The following is a 21262-nucleotide window of genomic DNA, read 5'->3' on the forward strand; positions in this document are numbered from 1 at the left end:
CCTTGGCAGTCTCAGCTTAGAACGACTTGTACGGAAATAGCAAGAAAATTCCGGGAATTTCGAACGTTTCCCAAGCCCGAAGGGCCTAAATAATTTTTTCGCAAAAAGTTTATTACAGTTTATAAAGATTAATTTGGGAAATTAGGGGAGATTATTAATATTTCAGATAGATTGTGTTGAAAATCCGACAACCACATCCATATCGACACGCAATTATCATTTCTGAAATTAATTCATTTATATGAATATATAATAGTTCAATATTCAGATCATAGTGGCGCTTCATATTTAAAGTAAAATTTATATTATCTTAAATATGTTATCCATTAAATATATTATCCATAAGCATCAATCATTTAAGATATATAAGATTAGATTAGATAAGATTTATCATGTTTTCATTTATGACGTTGACAAATTGAATTGAAAGATGTCTGTGGCGCACTCTAGAATTATTCATGGAGACTATAGTTGGATTGATTGGGATCCATTCACAAGGACATGATATGAAATGTGAAATACGAATTGAAATGTGTATTCTATTATATTCTACTATATATTTTACCTATACTATTCGAAAGGTGGAGTCGAGAATATAAAAAAATAAAAGGATTTGGGTGCATGATTTGTTTAAGAGATATTTGCGTGTGAAGTTGGACAATTGACCTGCTGCGCGTAAGTATTGTGAATAAGTAAAAAAAAATCAAGAAGCGCGGTGGCCGGAGGAATCTTAGGCCGGCTTCACACCTTGACGGAAAAGCGAAAAAGCGGAAGTCAATCAGAACTTGCGGAAAGACAAAAGCATACAAGCGAAATGTACCGCTTACTACTATTGCGAGTTCCGATTGGCTTCCGCTTTTCCGTCAAGGTGTGAACTAGCCTTAAAGTCTATGAACCTATGAATACGGGCATTAGTCTCTTAACGACATTAGCCTAATTTTCACCGAAGATTTAATCCGAATCAGAATGTAAGAACCAACCAACTACAGTCGAGCATTACCCTGTCGTTCAACTGTAACAGGGGAATACTCGACTGTATTTGGTTGATTCTTACATTCTGATTCGGATTAAATACTCGGTGGAAATTAGACCAATGTTATTCCTTCCATCATGGGTATAAGGTACATTCCAATTTGTATTTCGTATTTCGTATCATCTCCTTCGTTGACCAATCAGGAGAAAGGACTGTATGAATTGACTAATCAAAGAATACCAAAATATTTGCAACGTAAGTGGATCGCTTCTTAGGTTAGTTTAGGTTAGGTTAGGTTAAATTAACTTTCTCGACATTTTGCTGGTTTTCGTGTCTTTATCATCGCTCTTTTAGAAATATAAGCGAAAATACAAGACAATTACTTTATTAACATTTACATAGTATTCCTTTACATACAATAGAAGATCATTAACATCTGAGAATAATAACGGAAGATTCGAAAAATGGGCGATATAAAATCCTTTTTTCACCAGTGGTGTGCGAAGAACGGCAAAGAACCGCAATTTGATGTTAGACCAACAGGTAAGTATATTTGCTGATTTCATTCCGTTCAAATTAGTCGAAATGGATTGTATGGATTATTTACGTTTCGCAGGACCGAAGCACAGGCAACGTTTCCTCTGCGAACTACGAATACCTGGCTTCGACTATGTCGGCGCAGGAAATTCGACTAACAAGAAGGATGCGCAAGGAAATGCCGCGAGAGATTATGTTAACTATTTAGTACGTACGAATCGCGTGAATCCAAATGATGTACCAAAAGATGCTGGGATACCGACAATGACACCAGATGCTATTAAGAATGAAGTTTCAACACCAATAAAATCAGTGTTTCAAGGAGGCATGGGACCGAATGACATTGGTCAAGCATATAGACCGTACAATGAACGTGGCCAGAGTAATTATACATACATGGATAGGCTGGCTGATCAAAAGAAAGTAGAAGATGCTGAGGATGTTGACGTGAACTCTGGGATACATGGGAACTGGACGATAGAAAATGCCAAGTCCAAGCTACATCAGTTTATGCAAACTAACAAAATTAATGCAGATTACAAATATACTCCGGTCGGTCCGGATCATACGAGGTATGGAGTCTTGCAAATGGACTTTTTCTAGAACATTGGAATAGCATTGCAATGCAATGCATAGTTCAATTTATATATTTTATTGTTATGAACAATTGCTTGCTGATTGTTATACCATTTGAGATTTAACAAGGCCATTTTGGAGTATATTGCTCACTTACATCTAAAGCTGGTGCAAGAGAGTCGACGATGACTCTCTTCTGCACAAATGATAAATGCGTTAAACCAAAACTTTTATTAAAATGATTTAATAATGGTTTTGGTGCAACTACATAAAGAAACTTTCTTCAATGTACTCCAATGTGGTCATCTGTGACATCTTCAAATGGTGAGTCATTATTCATTGTAATTAATTGAGGGAATAAGTGAAACAAAAAAAAGTTTACCTTTGATATAGATGTCATAAAAAATAAATTTAATTATTTTATGTGCCATTATTTTGACAAATTTTATAAGAAATTATAACAATATAAATGACAATAAAATAACTTATATTGATTTTTCAATAAGTAAAATTAATATACAAAAATTATTTTTTAGCTTATATTAATAATTTTTTCAATATACAGTAAATAACTTATTCAATTATTTAAAATATTTTTGTATATTCAAATTATGTTAATTATGTGTGTTTCTTTCACATTGTTCCCTTAATTATTAATTATATTAATGTATAATACATTTATATTATCTATAACAGACATTATTTTTCACAGGAGTTTTATGGCAGAAATGTCACTTTATATTAAACAACTTGGACGAAGTATGTTAATTTCTATTATATTTATTTAAATACATTTAACCATATTACATAAGAATGTAATAATTCTCTTAATATTTTAATACTTCAGCTATAACTGGCCGTGAAACTGGATCAAACAAACAAACAGCTTCAAAAAGCTGTGCTTTATCTATTGTTCGCCAACTATATCATCTAGGTGTAATCGAAGCATTTAGTGGTACATTAAAAAAGAATAAGGATACTGAACAGATGAGACCTTATCCTGTCAAAATTTCACCGGAACTGGAGAGTCAGATTCATGACGTTCTAATGAGTTTAGATATAAGACCAATTGATATTAAACAGGTATTAATCATTTTGATTATCCTTATTTTATTTATATATATATATATATATATATATATATATATATATCTGTATCAAAATATCTAATTAGATATAATAATAAAAATAAAATATTCAAAATGTAGTCATCGATTACAACAGAAGATAACAATACAACTGCACTGAAAGATGACAAAGATACATTAACTGCTGGCGTATCTTTGCTAACGAATCAAGTTTTGGACGATTTCATATCTTCCGTACCGCAACCTGCCGGTGTCGTAAGCTGGTCACCACCTCAGCCAAATTGGAATCCATGGACTGGCTGTAATATAGATGAGGGACCACTGGCAACAACTTCTCTGGATCAGTTGTCAGAAGATTTAATGAATGAACAACGAGAAAAGCTGCAACAGGACTCCAGTTTGCAGGCAAGCATCAAAGAAAGATCAAGTTTGCCCGTTTTCAACAAAAAAAGCGAGATCATGAATGCAATTAACGAAAATCCAATCATTATCATACGTGGAAATACGGGATGTGGTAAGACTACACAGGTTTGCCAGTTCATTCTGGACGATTATATCGCATCCGGCCAAGGTGCATATTGCAGTATAGTTGTCACTCAACCCAGAAGAATTTCTGCCGTTTCCGTGGCTGACCGAGTCGCCGCCGAGAGATGCGAAGCTTTGGGACAATCGATTGGATATTCCGTGAGATTTGAGTCGTACTTGCCGAGACCCTATGCCAGTATAATGTTTTGCACTATTGGTGTACTCTTGAGAAAGCTGGAGGGTGGCCTTAGAGGTGTATCGCATGTTATAGTTGATGAGATCCATGAGCGAGATGTTAATTCAGATTTTATTATGGTGGTGCTCAGAGATATGATCCACCTCTATCCTGATCTCAGAATCATTCTCATGTCTGCTACAATTGATACAACATTGTTCAGCGAGTATTTCAACAAGTGTCCTGTAGTGGAGATTCCTGGCAGAGCGTATCCCGTTCAGCAATATTTCTTGGAGGACTGTATACAGCTGACAAATTTTTTTCCACCTACAAGTTCTGGGAAACGTAAATCTAAGGAATCAGACGATTTGCCAATACCAGACGCAGAACCAGAAGAAAATCTGAATAAAGTCATCGGCAATAATTATTCTGTCGAAACAAAGAATGCTATGGGACAACTGACAGAGAAAGAGATAAGCTTTGAGTTAATAGAGGCGCTTCTTATGTATATTAAAAGACAGGATATTCCAGGTGCTGTGCTGATTTTTCTCCCTGGATGGAATTTGATATTCGCGTTGATGAAACACCTTCAGCAACATTCTCTCTTTGGCGGATCGTCTTATCTCATTATACCACTACACTCGCAATTACCGAGAGAAGATCAGCGTAAAGTTTTTGATCCTGTCCCGTCATTTGTAACGAAGATTATTTTATCCACAAATATTGCAGAAACTTCAATCACGATCAACGATGTCGTCTACGTTATAGATTCTTGCAAGGCCAAAATGAAGTTATTCACTTCGCACAATAATATGACTAATTATGCAACTGTTTGGGCCAGTAAAACGAATCTCGAACAACGCAAGGGTAGAGCGGGTCGCGTTAGGCCTGGCTTTTGTTTCCATCTATGCTCAAAAGCTCGATTCAATAAGATGGATGAACACATGACACCAGAAATGTTCAGGACACCTCTGCACGAATTGGCATTGAGTATCAAATTATTAAGATTAGGCAATATCGGTCAATTCTTATCAAAAGCAATTGAGCCACCTCCCATTGATGCCGTGATTGAAGCGGAAGTTGTATTAAGAGGTATATACTTTTTATTTTTTCTTTTCCATAATCAATTAATTTTTAACTAATTTCTAAGACTTTGTATTTCTATGCATACAGAAATGAAATGCTTGGATAAAAATGATGAATTAACGCCTCTTGGCAAGATTTTGGCGCGTTTACCTATAGAACCGCGATTGGGAAAAATGATGATCCTAGGATGTATGTTTCGCGTGGGCGACGCGCTCTCGACGATGGCCGCAAATAGTACTACTTTTCCCGAGGTATACAACATGGGTCCGGATGTGAAAAGGCTGACTGCTCAACAAAAATGGTTTGCCGGTGCTAGATTCAGTGATCATGTCGCAATGTTTCATGCTTTTCAAGCATGGGAAGAAGCAAGAACAGGTGGCGAATGGGCAGAACAAACATTCTGTGATTCAAAGAGCCTGAGTCTACCAACTTTACGAATTACCTGGGAAGCTAAGGTCGGTAGAATTGCGATGTGGCTAGCATATATCCTTATATACTAGTGATAATGACTTATTATTCCATATGTGCAGAACCAACTACAAGCGCTATTGCAAAGCGCTGGTTTTCCCGAGGAAACTCTGTGCCCCATGCCACTAAATTATCAAGCAGGTGCGGATCCACGCCTCGACACCATCACTGCGCTGTTGTGCATGGGTCTATATCCCAATGTGTGTTATCATAAGGAGAAGCGGAAAGTTCTCACCACAGAATCGAAAGCTGCGCTGATTCATAAAACATCGGTGAATTGCAGCAACTTCGAACAAAACTTTCCATTCCCGTTCTTCGTGTTTGGTGAAAAGGTATTTAGACACAATATCCAGAATTAAAATATAAGATATTTTAATTTTGGATATGCGTGCTGTATGGATAATATAAACATTTTTCTCTCTCTCTCTCTTCTTTTTTTCTTTCTCTCTCTCTCACTCGATAACTCTCTCTTGTTTCATTAGATTCGCACGAGAGCTGTATCTTGCAAGCAAATGACTATGGTGTCGCCTATACATCTATTACTATTTGGATCACGAAAAGTAGAATACGTGGATGGCGTGATTAAACTAGACAACTGGATCAACTTGGATATGGATCCGCAACATGCAGCAGCTATCGTTGCTCTGAGACCAGCTTTAGAAAGTCTTGTAGTTAGGGCATCCAAAGATCCAGAAACGATTCTAGAATTGAGTCCGACTGAAGAAAAGGTATAAATCAAACTTGAAATTTTAATTAATATAAAGTTATTTATATTAATGTAAAAGATTTTCATTCTTCTATTAAATTTTGTATTGAAACTTCTGGCCACTACTAATCTGAGATTATAATGTCAGAAACAAAAAAATACATAATAAATATTCTTGCAAAAAATATATTAAAATAGAAATATTTTATGACTAGGAATCTTCAATGAGAGTTCAGATCCAGAGTTCTTAAAAGATTTGAAAAATTTCTGAATAAGCAAAAAATATTTTTAATTAGAATAAAATATATTGAAACCATTAATGACAATTTTGCTTTAATTTGCTGCTATTTTTGTATAGAATTTTGACAAAATATGCGATTTTTTGTGCATTAACTTAATATCTCTTTTATTATACTTAGAAAAAGTTTTCTTTCTCTCTCTCTCTCTCTCTTCTTTTTCCTCTCTTTTTTTTCCATGATATTTGGTAAATGACAATATCTTGGACTACGTTTCAAAAACGTAATGTTATATTAAGTAAAATTTTCTTTGGAGAAGACATTTTGGAATGTAGCTTCGATAATGTTATTGATATATTTTTTTTTTAGATATTGAGCGTGATTAAAGCATTATGCAGCATGAATGCTTGTCGTCACGAATTGGAGCCGATAATCGGCGGTGGTTTTCAATCAGCACGACCTCCCAGGGGACATGTAACCGGCTTTCGCGGTAACTTTAATACACCTCCAAAAATGATGCGGGGAAGTGGAGGTTACCGCGGTCCAATTTCGAATAACGAGTCCTACGGTGGGAATAGCGGTTTTAATGATAATCGCAGCGGTGGTTACAACAGAGGAGGTTACAACAGGGGATATACCATGGGCAATCCGCGCGGTCGAGGTGGAAATTGGAATAATAGTGGCAATCGTGGACGTTATTTTAATTAATATTTTGTTTACACTAACTGTAATTATAGTGTTGCTATTACACTTTAGAATGCAATTCAGGATTTATAATTCTAGATATTGATTTGAAGTATCTTAGTGTATGCCTTCCTTTTACTTTGATTGACAAAAGTGATACACTTTAAGTTACTGTCCAGAATTAGAAATCAGCTATATTAGACTGAATTATTTAATTGCATGGATGGTTCAATTTTTGTCTGGAATTTTTTATTTCTTCAAAAAACGGTAGAGTGCCGAATTACCATCTCTCTCGTAATAATAAGGAAATTCCTTCTGATATAAAATGGAAGCGAGATGTGATTTACAATAATATTAGCAATATGGAATGAATTGAATGTGTTGGCTCAAGCTATGCTATCATAAAAGTTTGACTGAAAAAGAGATTAAGCCTTTAAAAATTTTACAATGTTTGCAAGCTTAATATTTTTACTAACAGTCATATGTGATATGCAGAAGTCAGAAATGGCCGAGAGGAAGTTGGTGATCTTCACCGAACGATGATTTCAACACATTAGCTCAACGATATCTATCTTGCAGGCATAGCATTTTTGTCAAAATGAAAATATCATCATGTGAAGAAAAAGTACTTGAAGAAAGAAACCTAAATTGAACAATACAATTTCGTCGCTATTACCATAATTCTGGACAGAAGTTGAGTTGCTCATATATACATGTAGGTTGAATATTATATTGACATTATATTATTATATAATAAAAAGTATATATAATATTATATAAAAAAAGTATATACTATAAAGTTGCATCCGGATTATTGAACCGAACTTAAAGACGAACTGTGAATTAAAGTCATGAGCATCACAAACATTTCTGCGATCTATACTGTAGTTTCAATTTTTTTTATTTAATTGTTGGCACCTATTTTCAAAGCAAGTCTTATGAAGATTAATACAGCCAGATCACGTTTTGTGGGATGTATGGAAACGTGTGATGTTTCTTTGCAGAGTCCTAAAATTTACTCTTAGTAAGCACTTGTATCCTCGTTTATGCAAGGAGCTTGCATTGACTTTGGAAGCATCGCATTGAAGGAAATAAGATTGAGTTAATCGAGGAACTAGAAGAGACTATCACAGGATCTTGATCCAAATTCGTTGCATGGAATTGTGATCCTTTATGTTGGATCGGAAGTCCAAACAGGGGCATCTCGAGAAGAAGAAAAAATAAACTTATGTAGACTTCTATGCTAGGTGGATGTGGAATAAATTCTTCTCGCTTGCTACTCAGATCAGCAATATAATAGTGATTTCAATTGTGGATACTTTTATTTGATGACACAAGTATTTTTCTATCGTTCTTGGTATTTAAGCATTCTGTGTGTTTTACGTGATAAAGCTTTATGTTCACAATGCTAGAAATTAGACTGAAATCTCAGATAGAGAGAAAGAATTTACAAATTCCATTAGAACAATTTGATCATGTGATTATTGCAATTGATAATTTTTTTTATCTGAGATTTCAGATCAATTTCTAGCATTATGACTTCAAATATATATGTGTACCCAAGAGGCTCGAAGCTGCTCGTCTCTAGATTTGATTCGAGGTTTGGTTCGATAAGCTGGATGTATGGAAACGTGTGATGTTTCTTTGCAGAGTCCTAAAATTTACTCTTAGTAAGCACTTGTATCCTTGTTTATGCAAGGAGCTTGCATTGACTTTGGAAACATTGCATTGAAGGAAATAAGATTGAGTTAATCGAGGAACTAGAAGAGATCTTAATATTATACTATATTGTAACTGCTATAATAATATATTATTATACAATAATATAATGTGATGACATTGTATTGAACATTGTAATACAGTATAGAATCACAGTATAATTTGTTTACATGTAATACTTGGTTTTTTTCTTTAAACTTTTATCATATGATGTGATACTCTCATAATATGAAAACATTTTTGTCTCTTCATATTTTCTGTTGTAGAGGAAGATCTTTAAATTATTATTGTATATGATATGATAAATAAATTGCTATGAGCTCGAACTCTCTTGTTTAGAATGCTTTCAAGTAGTATTGGATCAATAAAAAAAATCCTGTTTTTTTAATTTGTGCGTGTATCTTTGTGGCAAAAAAAAAAATTTTTAATCGCTGGAGATCTTGCTATCAGTGCGACGGCATGATCGATCGACCGATCGTGGTTTCATCACGTAGATTCGTATCCATTCGTGTCAGTCAATGATAAAGCGTGCTATCAACCCATCTATCCGAGCGCGATGGTTGCCGTCGAATGACGCCACGGCCACCTAACGGAAGTGAACCGAGAGTAGGCGAAGGCAACATCGTCGCTGATCGTTGCGGACGGGATGTCGGACATCTATTTCCGAACACGTTGCAATCGGGGTCGAAGGGGACAGCGAATCGCTGGATGGCAAGAAACGACTAGAAAAATTCACGGAGTGTAAAGACTAGTTCCAACTGATTCTGTCTTAGTGTCCTGTCGTCGTCGTTTGACAGTTGTCCGAATTCTGTGTTGATTTATTACGCGGAAGAGAGAGAGAGAGAGAGAGAGAGAGAGAGAGAGAGAGAGGCAGTGAGTCGTGTCGTGCGATTGTCACGCTGAGTGTTCGCGAAGGACTTGAAGAGAAGAATAGAAGGAAGAAAAAAAAGCGTAATCTCCCGTGGCGGTGGTTGCGAAACGTCACGCGCGATCGTCGGACTTCATATGTGCGCGCGTGCGGCTCGTGAGTGGCGCACGAGGTGGACAAGGTGAATCTACGACTGGTCTACGACGAGACGACGAGAGACGTGGAGAGACGCCGCGACAGGAAAGAGAAAAGAGCGACGCGCAGATAATGCGATGAGACACCGCGTCGACCGCTTGTCGAGTCGCCGTTCGCTGATCCTCGCGCAGCGAAACGACACGAGGTTGCTCTCGCGCGACATCCTGGACGGAGTCGCACGCAGAAGGTTATAAGCGAAGTTATGCGCCTGACGTTCGGCCCACCGACGAACGTCGATCACGGTGGACTGCTACCGAGCTGTTTTTCCGGCCTTTCGCAGATCCGACGAATGGACGACGACGCGCCGACCAACGCGCTTGATGGTCCACGTTCGGAGACGCGCACCCCTTTGCGCCCTTTAACGCCTTCGACGACGTCCCGTGGCCCAGGATCCGTTTAACTGGCTGTGAAAAGTGCAACGTAATTCGAGTCCAAAGAGTTGAGTAGTGCAATTAATCATTCTTTTATATCGTGTTGTTTGGTCAGATACTATAAGATGCCTTGAGATATAAAAATAATATTTCCTTAAGAAGCAAAATGTTAGCACCATATCAGCGATTTGTTAGCAGATTTGGAAAGAATATGTAGTAGATTGGCAATTATGTCTGCATTAAACTCGTGTTTTTCCAATGCCTGTCAGCAAATTGTCACAGAAACCAAACAGAATTTTATTGTAATTATTTAATTACAGAATTTTATTGTAATTATTAAATTAAATTATATTTAAATGAAATTATGGAATGACATGATTCTGTTTGGTTTCGATTGGAAATTTGCTATCAGATTGTCACAGATTGGCAAAACATAAGCTTAATACAGTTGTCAATTTGCTGTAATATTTTATCTAAATCTGCAGACAAATTACTGACATATTTCTAGATAGCTAAATCTGTCAAAAACAGATTTTGCAAAGTTCACTACAAATTTTGTCAAATGTACAAATAGAATGAATAGAATATCAGCAAAAATCTAACAAAAGAATGTAATGACAGATTGTAGAAACCAAGCAGACTTTATCATCCTGTAATTATTTAAATGATATGTTTCATTTAAATAATTACAAATTACATGACTCTGCTTTGTCCAGATTTCAACAGAATATTGGCATCAACTATAATATTCAACTCATGTTCTAGCAAAGTTTATCGACATAATAACTGCTAACAGTAAACTGTCAGCAGAAACCTCATTTAAACAAAATTTCATTCCCTAGTCATGAAATATATATCATCTCATGACTATGAAATGGCCGATGTTACTTCTGTATTCACCTGCTATCATATTTTATTAATAAATTTTGTTTATTTAACAGACTTTGTAAAAATTTCAACAAATTGACCATTATCACATTTTAAATATATTCATAAAGTACTTGAAACAAGATGCTGCTAACACATCGGTAATAGAACTCTATGGAAACAGAACATATTATTACTGAATTTTGCTAATATACATGAAACTGAGCTAACAATAATGAATTTGTTCCTTTAATCTATTGCAAATTGTTGTACAATACTATATTTTTCTGTATTATTGCTACAGGTATATAGGTAGATAGATAGATATATAAAACACTGGTCAAAATGGATCAAGAAACGGTCTACGGCACGCATGAGGATAGTCATGTTGTCATGTCAGAGAAAGTGCAATCTTTGGCAGGCAGCATCTATCAAGAGTTTGAAAAGATGATAGCGAGATACGATGAGGATGTAGTGAAAGACTTGATGCCTCTGCTAGTCAATGTGTTAGAATGTCTGGATATATCATATACCGAGAATCAAGAGCGTGAAGTTGAACTAGAGTTATTAAGAGAAGATAATGAACAGCTTGTCACGCAGTATGAAAGGGAGAAGCAATTGAGAAAAGCATCAGATCAGGTAATTACTTTTTTCAAATAAGTTACCTTAAACATTTTTGATTATATATGAATAATACATGAATAATATATTTATATTATAATATAATATGAATATTTTTATATCAGAAACTTCTCGAACTGGAAGATGTTTCCGAAGATGAGAGAAAGGAACTTCTGTCGAAAATTGATAGCTTGGAATCTATCGTAAGAATGCTGGAACTGAAGACTAAGAATTCTCATGATCACGGTACAAATGCCATTGACGTTTCCAGTCTACCTGTTCACAGTTCTTCCCTTTACAGTAGAGTAGAAGATTTTGTTTTTTTTTGCGTTTTATGTTATTTATATTCATGTATCACTCTCTTGTAGTGAGCGAGGAACACAGGATGCAGGTTTACTATGCATTTTTTATTGTCCTTTGTTAATTATTTTTTCAGTCATTCTCATATTTCATATATGGTTTTATTTAAGATGTTGTTATAAAAATTTATCAACTGACACTTTGTAATAGATATGTATAATCATGTATTTTTTTTATTGTTCAAATGTTATTTAAATCATTATACTGATTTCTTGCTTGTGTTAAATATATCATATGTTTATTTATTACACGAACATGTGAAGCATGTTTCAATGTCTAGTCCATGTCCAAATTGCTTCATATATAGATTACGCTTATCATTAATAAACATTTATATTTTTTTTTAGTTGGTCGGCTCGAGGAGAAGGAAGCTGAATTGAAACGCGAATATTCTCGACTGCATGATAGATATACAGAATTATTCAAGACCCATGTCGATTATATGGAGAGGACCAAAATGTTGGTTGGTAGCACAGAAAGATTAGAGAGTGTATCTACCAGCCGTGCACCATCGCGATTACCTTCCCTTGGACTTGCTCATATGTCACGTAGTTCCGGGCCACTTAGTTATGGTTTTCAGAGTTTGGAAGCTAGTATAAATGCCGAAGATGTTCAAGAGGACATCGTATCAAACGTCGTTAACTTGAGAACTGAAATGTTGGATAGTAGCAGTGAGGCTGCTATCGAAACATCCGATAAAAGCCAATTAACTGATCAACCAGTACAAGAGAATAAGACTACAGCTATATCTAGACGTATGTTGCATATTTAATAATAAATCTTGTAAATTCCTATTTGAAAGATATAAGATTTTAAGTTAGGAATATATTTTTACAGACGAAAGTCCGGAAACAGAAGTCCCGCCAACTTTAATAACACCAACGACGCCGACCGCAAGTATAGAGAAGTTAGCGACTACGCCAAGTGGTAGAAGCAGGACTGAAAGAGAACAACGAAGCGGTAATACATTGTATCAAGAACTAAGTTTTCAAGATGCTGATGCGTTGGGCGAAATGGACGAGGGCGCAGATATTACCGGTAATATATCTACGGGAAATACAATGTTAAAGCTCGATTTTTTCTTCGGAAAACTAAATTGGTATATTTATATTTTTAGGAAGTTTAGTACATCCTGGAGAATATGCTTCTTCAGGTATGTTTGATATATATTCACAATTTTTGCGATTTGTACATATATTCATTCATTCCATGTATTCGTTCATATTTTCATCTATCTTTTGAGTTAATAATTTTTTTAACTTATATTATCTTTGTATTGTATTTCATTGTTTGCCATCTTATGCTGACTCGCGTCGTATTTCCAACATGCGATGCATGACACTAATTTACCATCAACTGCAGTCAATGACAACTTCTTCGGTAAGATATGTGCTATTAATAATATTTTTGTATGATATACACAATGTGTATATATATTTTTAAAATAATTAACATCGGAGCTATTAATGGTACAATCATTCTTGAACATGCTTTCCATTCTAACATTATTTATAAATAAAAATTAGAACTTCTAATTGCAATAGATATACATTACTTCTTATTTCTCTTAATTAACTGCTATGCACGTAATATAATCAAAAAATAGAGATTAAATCAAATTTAGAGATTATATCAAATTTATTAACCTTAATATAAATCTTAACAAACAATATTCAAGTATAATGTATTTTGATTTTTAGAAGAAAAGTTATTTAACTATCTTGTTATATTTTTATCTATTTTTTTACAGGTATGGGGAAAGAAGTAGAAAATCTTATTATGGAGAACAATGAATTGCTAGCAACAAAGTAAGTTTTTCATTTTGTTAATAAAGTACAAGATTGGGAAAATTATTTTCTAAAAATAACTATAATTACAATTTTTTTCTCAATCTTGAAAAAATAACATCTTTATTATGTACTATAGTCTAACATTAGATATTTTCTTATAGAAATGCGCTTAACGTTGTCAAAGATGATTTAATTGTCAAAGTGGATGAATTAACGAGGTAGATCATTATTAAATTCTTTTTTATTACAGTATCGATATAACTTTTAGATATTATTAAAAATTCTAACTTCTAGCGAGCAAGAAATATTACGAGAAGAGGTTCGAGGTTTACAGCAAGCGCGTGAGCGATTGCGGCAACGAATTGCCGCCTTAGAAGAAGAATTAAAGAAGGTTAAGGAAGAAGCAGAAGCAGCAGCTAAAGCGACGAAGAGTGATGACGAAGAGGATGTACCTCTGTCTCAAAGGAAACGATTTACACGCGTGGAAATGGCAAGAGTGCTCATGGAACGAAATCAATATAAAGAACGGTTTATGGAACTCCAAGAAGCTGTCAGGTGGACAGAAATGATTAGAGCCAGCAAGACTGATCCTTCCAGCATCTCGGGTGGAAAAGGTTCAGTATGGAAGTTGTATGTATCAACATATATCTATCAAACGAAAACAAGGAGAAAATAAACTGGAAGAGGATTAATCCGTTCATTTTTATTTCAGTTTTAGCAATCTTTTCACAGGCCCGGCTGATCGAGGGACGTTAGTGCGTTCTACACACACATTACCGCACGTGCGGTATAGTGCACCAGCGAATCAAGTTGTCCCTGCACCACCCCTGGACGCCATGCGTAGACGTACGTTGAAAAGTCGTCAAGACTTTCTCGACCAAGGAGACACCATGTGAGAAATCAATCAAATTTTACTACATGCACGTAGATTACGTCGACTTGACACATCGAATCCCGCCTAATTTTAATTAGTTAGTCTTATTTTCATTTTCTTTGTCATTTTATACTTTCTTTCTATCTGATCATCATTTAACAAACCTGAGTTCATTTTGTTCCAAGAAGAATATTTCTCGCGAATACATAGGTAATGTTATATACAGGTTGCAATTCAACATGCAAGCGTAATCTTCTTTATTATCAAAATCATAATGATGAACAGAAATGAGGTAATGTTATTTTATCCACGTGGGACTGAATTACAGAAAAGAAATTTAGTATGACTTTCTGAATTCATCATCTTTACAGATTAGAATCTTCTTTGGTCAATTGGGATCCATAATCTTTTGTCACGATTCACGATATTAGTCTCAATTGCGCTAAAAGACGTGAGTCTTTTCTGAATAATTTTAGCCTACCGAGTTTGGGAGCATTGTATATGTATTAACAAGTTTTTGCTTATTCTGTAATCTTTTTTGGCTTTCGAAAAGTGTATCTAAAGATAAAACTTTTATTGGATCTGAGTATATATCAAAATGATAAGTAATGTATAATTTTATGATAACAAGATTATTCTTCTTTTCTTTTTTGTTTTAATTACTATATTTGAATCCTATTTTAAAATTCCTTTATTAAACTACCCGTTAATCAAGTTTTATTAGGAAGTTTTAGCATGGTTTGTATATTACGATGATGTATACATTGCTCATAAAAGTGCAAGAATTGCACTAATTAAACCATTAGATGGATCAATTTTTCACAGTAATATGTTTGAACAAAAAGATATACATAATTTTGTAAATACGAATTTGTACAATTTCTGGAGAAAATAATAATATGCGATCATTATTGATTGAAAGAAATAAATGAAGTTTTGATTACGTTATAAACTTGGCCTTTATTTCACTCTTGTTACTGCGCTTTTGGTCTTTTTGTTGTTCGGGTTTCGTCCTTGCCTCTCCCTCGTGGCGTTGTCAAGAGATACCTGGTTTTTCTGGCTTCGGGTGGGGTGCTTATTGGTCAGCAGGTAAATCTGTTCCGCTCTACTTCTAACTTTCCGCTTCAACATCAGATTCTAAGAAATATAATAGAGAGCCTATATAGATATATTCGTATCTAATACATCCTCTATAACAATAAATTTACAAGAATGAAATTATTGTCGACTGTGAGAATCAGTGAAGATGGAAGCAAAATGGTCAAAGGATGTGTATGGTGAAATGGATAGTCAGACGGACAGTCAACAATCACAGTTTATCTTTTATTAAACTCAGAAAAGTTGCAACGATCTTTCCCTTTTTGCTTGAAACTCGTGAGCATACAATAATTAACATATCACTCATGTCGTCTTTGCAGATCGTCCGAAAAGCTCGTAGCAAGACGCGCGAGCGAGCGAAGAGAACAGTATCGTCAAGTGCGAGCGCACGTTAAAAAAGAGGATGGCCGTTTGCAAGCTTACGGATGGAGTTTACCGGGAAAGCCAAGCGCTCCCGTTAGACAACCTCCTGTTCCAGTTCCGGTATATTGTCGACCCCTGCAAGAAACCGAGCCAGGCATGAAGGTACATTTTCCTGTTTCTTGAGGAAGAAAAATGAGAATGAGTGAATGTCATCATCATTTTTATTAGATTTGGTGCGGTGCCGGTGTAAATCTGAGCAGCGGTAAGACACGTGATGGCGGATGCATGGTCGGCGGAAGTGTATTCTACGCGGCCGAGGCCCAGGAAACAAGCAATGTAAAGACGGAAGCTGAAGATGCTGTCGAGCATTTGGACAAGGAGCTTCAAGAGAGCGAAAACCGACGATTAGAAGCAGAACGATGGGAGCAACAGCTCAGCTCGCTCGTTTGGATCTGCACTTCGACGCAGAAGATGTCCAAGGTCACGGTAATAGATGCAAATAATCCGGCAGACGTTCTGGAGGTGTTCAACGTTTGTCAAGGACACTTGCTCTGCATTGCGAGCGTACCTGGTGCCAAAGAAAGCGATTACGCACAATTCTCTAATGAGAACTCAATCCGCAATTCGAACGGCACGATAAACGATAGCGAGAACAACAACGGTGCCTGCGAGGATGTTACAAACGGAAATGAGAACGTTGAGCAAAACGGCCAGAAGAATCATCAGGATACTGAAACTGCCATCGATAAAAATAAAAGTGAATCTGATAATCAATCAGAGGATCAGGTAAACGAGAATATCGAAAAATCTGCTGAAACAGATCAGAACTCCACAAATGAACCGCAAAGTCTAGAAAGTATAGATAGTGAAACTGCAAACTTAGGAAAAGTAAACTTCGTACGATGCAACGCTGAAGTATCTTTGAGATCGAACGATAAAGATACCATGAACGAGGAGACAAAGGAAGAAGTCGTGGAAGAGACACCCATCGAAAAGATGTCGTCCATACAACCGACTATGTGGCTCGGAGCTCAAAACGGTGCAGTTTTTGTTCATTCAGCCGTCGCTAAATGGTCGATGTGCTTACATTCTGTGAAGCTCAGAGATGCAGCATTAGCTATTGTGTATGTAGCTTTTTTTGGATTGTAAGGATCATAGCGAGGATTTGGTGCTGTGATCCTAATTAGAAGATTTTATTGATAAAAGATTAATGAAATCTTTCTTCTCATTAGACATGTGCAAGGCCGAGTTTTAGTCGCTTTAGCAGATGGAACTGTAACGATATTCCGCAGAGGCATAGATGGACAATGGGATTTGTCTCAATACCATGTTATTACACTTGGTAGCCCTCAACACTCTATTAGATGCATGACTGCAGTCAGCGGAAAAACAGTATGGTGTGGCTATAGAAACAAGATTCACGTGATTGATCCTGTTTCGATGACGCTCGAGGTATAAAAATAATACTTAAAATTGAAATAATATTTAAAAAGAATGTAATAGCTTAATATTACAAAAATAAAGATTAAGTTAAATTGATAAAATTAAAATTCCTATTTTACAGTGCACAGTGGACGCACATCCTCGAAGAGAATCTCAAGTGCGGCAGTTAGCGTGGCTAGGTGATGGTGTGTGGGTCAGCATCAGGCTCGATTCGACGTTAAGACTCTATCACGCTCACACCTATCAACATCTCCAAGATGTTGATATAGAGCCTTACGTCAGTAAAATGCTCGGTACAGGAAAACTTGGATTCTCCTTCGTACGCATCACTGCTCTACTTATTTCCTCAAATAGACTGTGGATTGGTACTGGTAATGGAGTGATCATCTCAGTACCATTATCGGAAAGTAAGTACAGAAAATAGCACATTCTCTTATTGACATTCGTTAACTCTGTAATATTCGGGTGCTTCAGGTGCGGGTGGTTCAATGGCGGTAGCTAGAGTGCAGACAGGTAACAACAAAAGCGATGCACCAGGAGTCGGCGTTAGGATCTTCGCGTCAGAACGAGGCGTCACACCAGGAAGTTTCGTACCTTATTGCAGCATGGCTCATGCGCAGCTCAGTTTTCACGGACACAGAGATGCTGTAAAGATGTTCGTTGCTGTACCTGGTGAGTTTCGCGATGATCGCTAATATCTATACATGTTGATTATTAATTTTTAGTGAAATTTTTTCTTAAAAGATTAATAACTTTAACAATATAAAATGTAAAGGGAAGTAGAAGTCAGCGCGGTAAGGGGTATGCAAATATATAATAACTTTAAATCAAATTTCTAGGTCATGGTGGTCAGAGCGCGGTGACGGACGGAACGCAACCTGCGATGCTTGTTCTCAGTGGTGGTGAGGGTTACATCGATTTCAGAGTGGGTAAGTAAATTTTTGTAATGACTGCAAGGTATGTTGTCTTTATAAATGCTAAAAATTATAAATCTAAATAAAAATTCTGAAAAAGCGAACTATTATGAACAATGAGATAAACTTTTATTATTCTTTGTTATATGAATATAAATTTTATTAAAAATTTATGATATAAATTTGAGTTTAATAAGTTATTGCAATTTTAGCAGATGAAGCTGAAGACGAGAGTGATGTGGCAACACACCTAATTGTGTGGCAGATGGTCAGGTATGCCCCCAGAGAGAAGCAAGAAGTGTGCCGATTTCTATATCTCGATTTAAATGAGCATTTCTCTGTCCTGACAAATATCACTATTAATCGGTGCATCCTTCACTAACAGAACAATTTCGCACTCTTGCACGATAGAACAAAGTTCGACTAACAACATTATTTCTATAATCTTTGTGCATATTAAATACATATGACTGTGGGGTATCTCAAATTTCTACAGATTGCTTTGCATATTTATACATGTGCAAACATCAAAGTTCAAGAACAAGTATATGAAAAAAGAATTTAATATTCTCAAAAGCGATAATATATCATTAATTTTATTCTCTGGGGGTTGGGCTTTCCCATCTATCATGCATTATCTTGTAAAAAACGCGACTTATGCCTGTTTTCTTTTATTTAAGTACACTTGTTACTAATAACATTTACATTTTAATTATCTTCCAGGTGATGGAGAAGAGACGGAGGAAAGCATAGATCGATCAAATACTGCAGTCAGCAATGAAGAACATGGTGAACAGAGTCATCTAATTGTGTGGCAAGTGCAATGTCCCTCACCAATGCCAGTCAACGGCTAGCCTATGGACGGGATGGATGAGCGTGATTTGCTATATGATTTAGCTTACAACGCGGCATTACATGTGTCGTCGATGCATCATCGAATTATGCATTGTGAATCATTGATATTCGAGCGAACAATCCTCGTCACTGCAAACTAATGTATGCTACTTTAGATATATTAATATAACGATCGTAGCAGAGTACATTAATAATTCCCAAAAATAATTATCACGATTTTTCATATTAGCAGAATGATATTATATCGAATCATGAGTTTTTTTGAATCATCATTGATCAGTTATCATGATATTCTTCCACAGCGGAGGCAAATTCATCGTATATGACATTTCTTGCAAGTATGCGGGCAAAATTTTCGGAGGGGGTTTATGAATTTTTTGTCGACGCAACTGGAATCATTAAGTCTGTTCTTTGTCATTACACTGGACTTCACTAAAATTTTTTTGCTTTCGCCAAATTTAAATATATATGTATATTTTATTTTAAGTAAAACAAGTGTACACTAGTTCAGTCACAAAGAACAGATCTATTTTAACTTCGATACTAAATCATCTCTCGCTTCTCGTTAAGCCGCGCATTCCTTAACTTAAGCCTGCGTACATAGGATCAAATTATTAAATGACATGTGCCGGAAAGTTTTCTCATGACGAGTGTTCATTTTAGAATATCACATATTATGAATGGCGGTGAGATATCGTTATTTCAACTAACCATTGTGATAATGCGACGATTATAACGCGGGACGGGATAAGTTTCGAAGCTGCCGTTGCCACATTGCTACAATAAAACATTTGTTTCGCGTTATGTACCTGTCGCGAGAATATTTTTCAGTCGCCGTTAACACGCAGTACGCAGAGTATGCAGTAAGGTGCGTGTAAACTCAGGCAGATTCTTAGGCGTAATGTAATATTAATTTTTTGTCGGAGAGTATATTATTTTCCAGACTTAAAATCGATTTTATTCGCGTACATCGTGCATAACGATAAAATAATAATAATAGTAATAATAACAATAATGATATATATATATATATATATATATATATATATATATAAAATTATATAATATATATTCCTCTCTTCTGTCCCCCTTGATCAAGCATCGTTAGATTGTGCTCAGCGAAACGTAGCGGTTTACACAATTATTAGGAGAAACTCGCCAATGATGTAAATAATAATAAGATGTTTATATAGCGTCGTTATATAGATCCGTTATTTAATTTCTTTCGCGGGCGAGTAGAATTGTTTTACAAATACATAAGACCTGTATCCTCTATTCTCAAATTTAGCTCCATCTTTAGTACGCTACCAAAGAAGTGGAACGATGATCTGATCATGTTATTTATATTATTTACAACGAGAATTATGCCTCAAAAAGGAATATTTGCTCCTTTTTTCTTTTTAATTCTTGGCTGAGCCAATTGATATCTGGACTGATCAAATTTTGTAAATTCCCACCAATGAAGCGGTGCGATTTAGACGGCAATTTTTAGACACGTGCGATAAGAGGGCTGCGCATTATCGCGCGAGCCGGCTTTTAATGTCGAGCTCGGAATTGTACCTGGCTCAGGTGGCGTTGTAACGGGTTTAATAAACAAAGTTACGAAACTAAATCACTTGCTAACTCCCTCCGTAGTGTCACTGGAGTTAATGCATGAAAACACTGTCCTGACTTTTTTAAATTGAAAAAAAGTTTATATAAGCTAATTAGCTGTGTTATAATTGATATATTAACTTATTTCTATGATGTAATAAGAAGTGTTATTACATCATGCTTATTTCTTTTTTAATTGTATGCTTAATTTTATGTGATTAAAATGTTTTTAATAATTTTAGGAGATTGGAATTTATTTATGCATGTGTATATATTG

The 21262-nt window shown here is 35.7% G+C and overlaps 2 protein-coding genes across 2 annotated transcripts; both read left to right on the forward strand.

Moving 5' to 3' along the window:
- Positions 1–1437: 1437 nt before the first annotated feature.
- LOC105627367 (dosage compensation regulator) lies at positions 1438–7078 on the forward strand. Its single transcript, XM_012208650.1, has 9 exons — positions 1438–1516; positions 1590–2082; positions 2799–2845; positions 2934–3169; positions 3295–4966; positions 5048–5415; positions 5491–5760; positions 5911–6156; positions 6740–7078. The coding sequence occupies exons 1-9, from the start codon at positions 1438–1440 to the stop codon at positions 7076–7078; spliced, it is 3750 nt and encodes a 1249-aa protein (XP_012064040.1).
- A 4341-nt stretch (positions 7079–11419) lies between these two features.
- LOC105627238 (JNK-interacting protein 3) lies at positions 11420–19391 on the forward strand. Its single transcript, XM_012208527.1, has 18 exons — positions 11420–11713; positions 11821–11941; positions 12403–12810; positions 12893–13093; positions 13173–13208; positions 13418–13435; positions 13806–13863; positions 14007–14063; positions 14140–14475; positions 14558–14737; positions 15761–15808; positions 16138–16342; positions 16409–17304; positions 17413–17632; positions 17745–18030; positions 18098–18295; positions 18463–18552; positions 19261–19391. Exons 1-18 carry the CDS (start codon positions 11420–11422, stop codon positions 19389–19391), a joined length of 3783 nt encoding a protein of 1260 aa, XP_012063917.1.
- The last annotated feature ends 1871 nt before the right edge of the window (positions 19392–21262 follow it).

The sequence above is a fragment of the Atta cephalotes genome, assembly GCF_000143395.1.
Source record: "Atta cephalotes unplaced genomic scaffold scaffold00008, whole genome shotgun sequence".
NCBI classification, from domain to species: Eukaryota; Metazoa; Arthropoda; class Insecta; order Hymenoptera; family Formicidae; genus Atta; species Atta cephalotes.

Coding starts and splice junctions, on each gene's coding strand:
- LOC105627367 (XM_012208650.1), top strand. CDS start 1,438: ATGGGCGATATAAAATCCTTTTTTCACCAGTGGTGTGCGAAGAACGGC. Junction 2,083..2,798: donor GTCGGTCCGGATCATACGAG/GTATGGAGTCTT, acceptor TATTTTTCACAG/GAGTTTTATGGCAGAAATGT. Junction 5,416..5,490: donor GAATTACCTGGGAAGCTAAG/GTCGGTAGAATT, acceptor CCATATGTGCAG/AACCAACTACAAGCGCTATT.
- LOC105627238 (XM_012208527.1), top strand. CDS start 11,420: ATGGATCAAGAAACGGTCTACGGCACGCATGAGGATAGTCATGTTGTC. Junction 12,811..12,892: donor GACTACAGCTATATCTAGAC/GTATGTTGCATA, acceptor ATATTTTTACAG/ACGAAAGTCCGGAAACAGAA. Junction 18,296..18,462: donor GATGTTCGTTGCTGTACCTG/GTGAGTTTCGCG, acceptor TCAAATTTCTAG/GTCATGGTGGTCAGAGCGCG.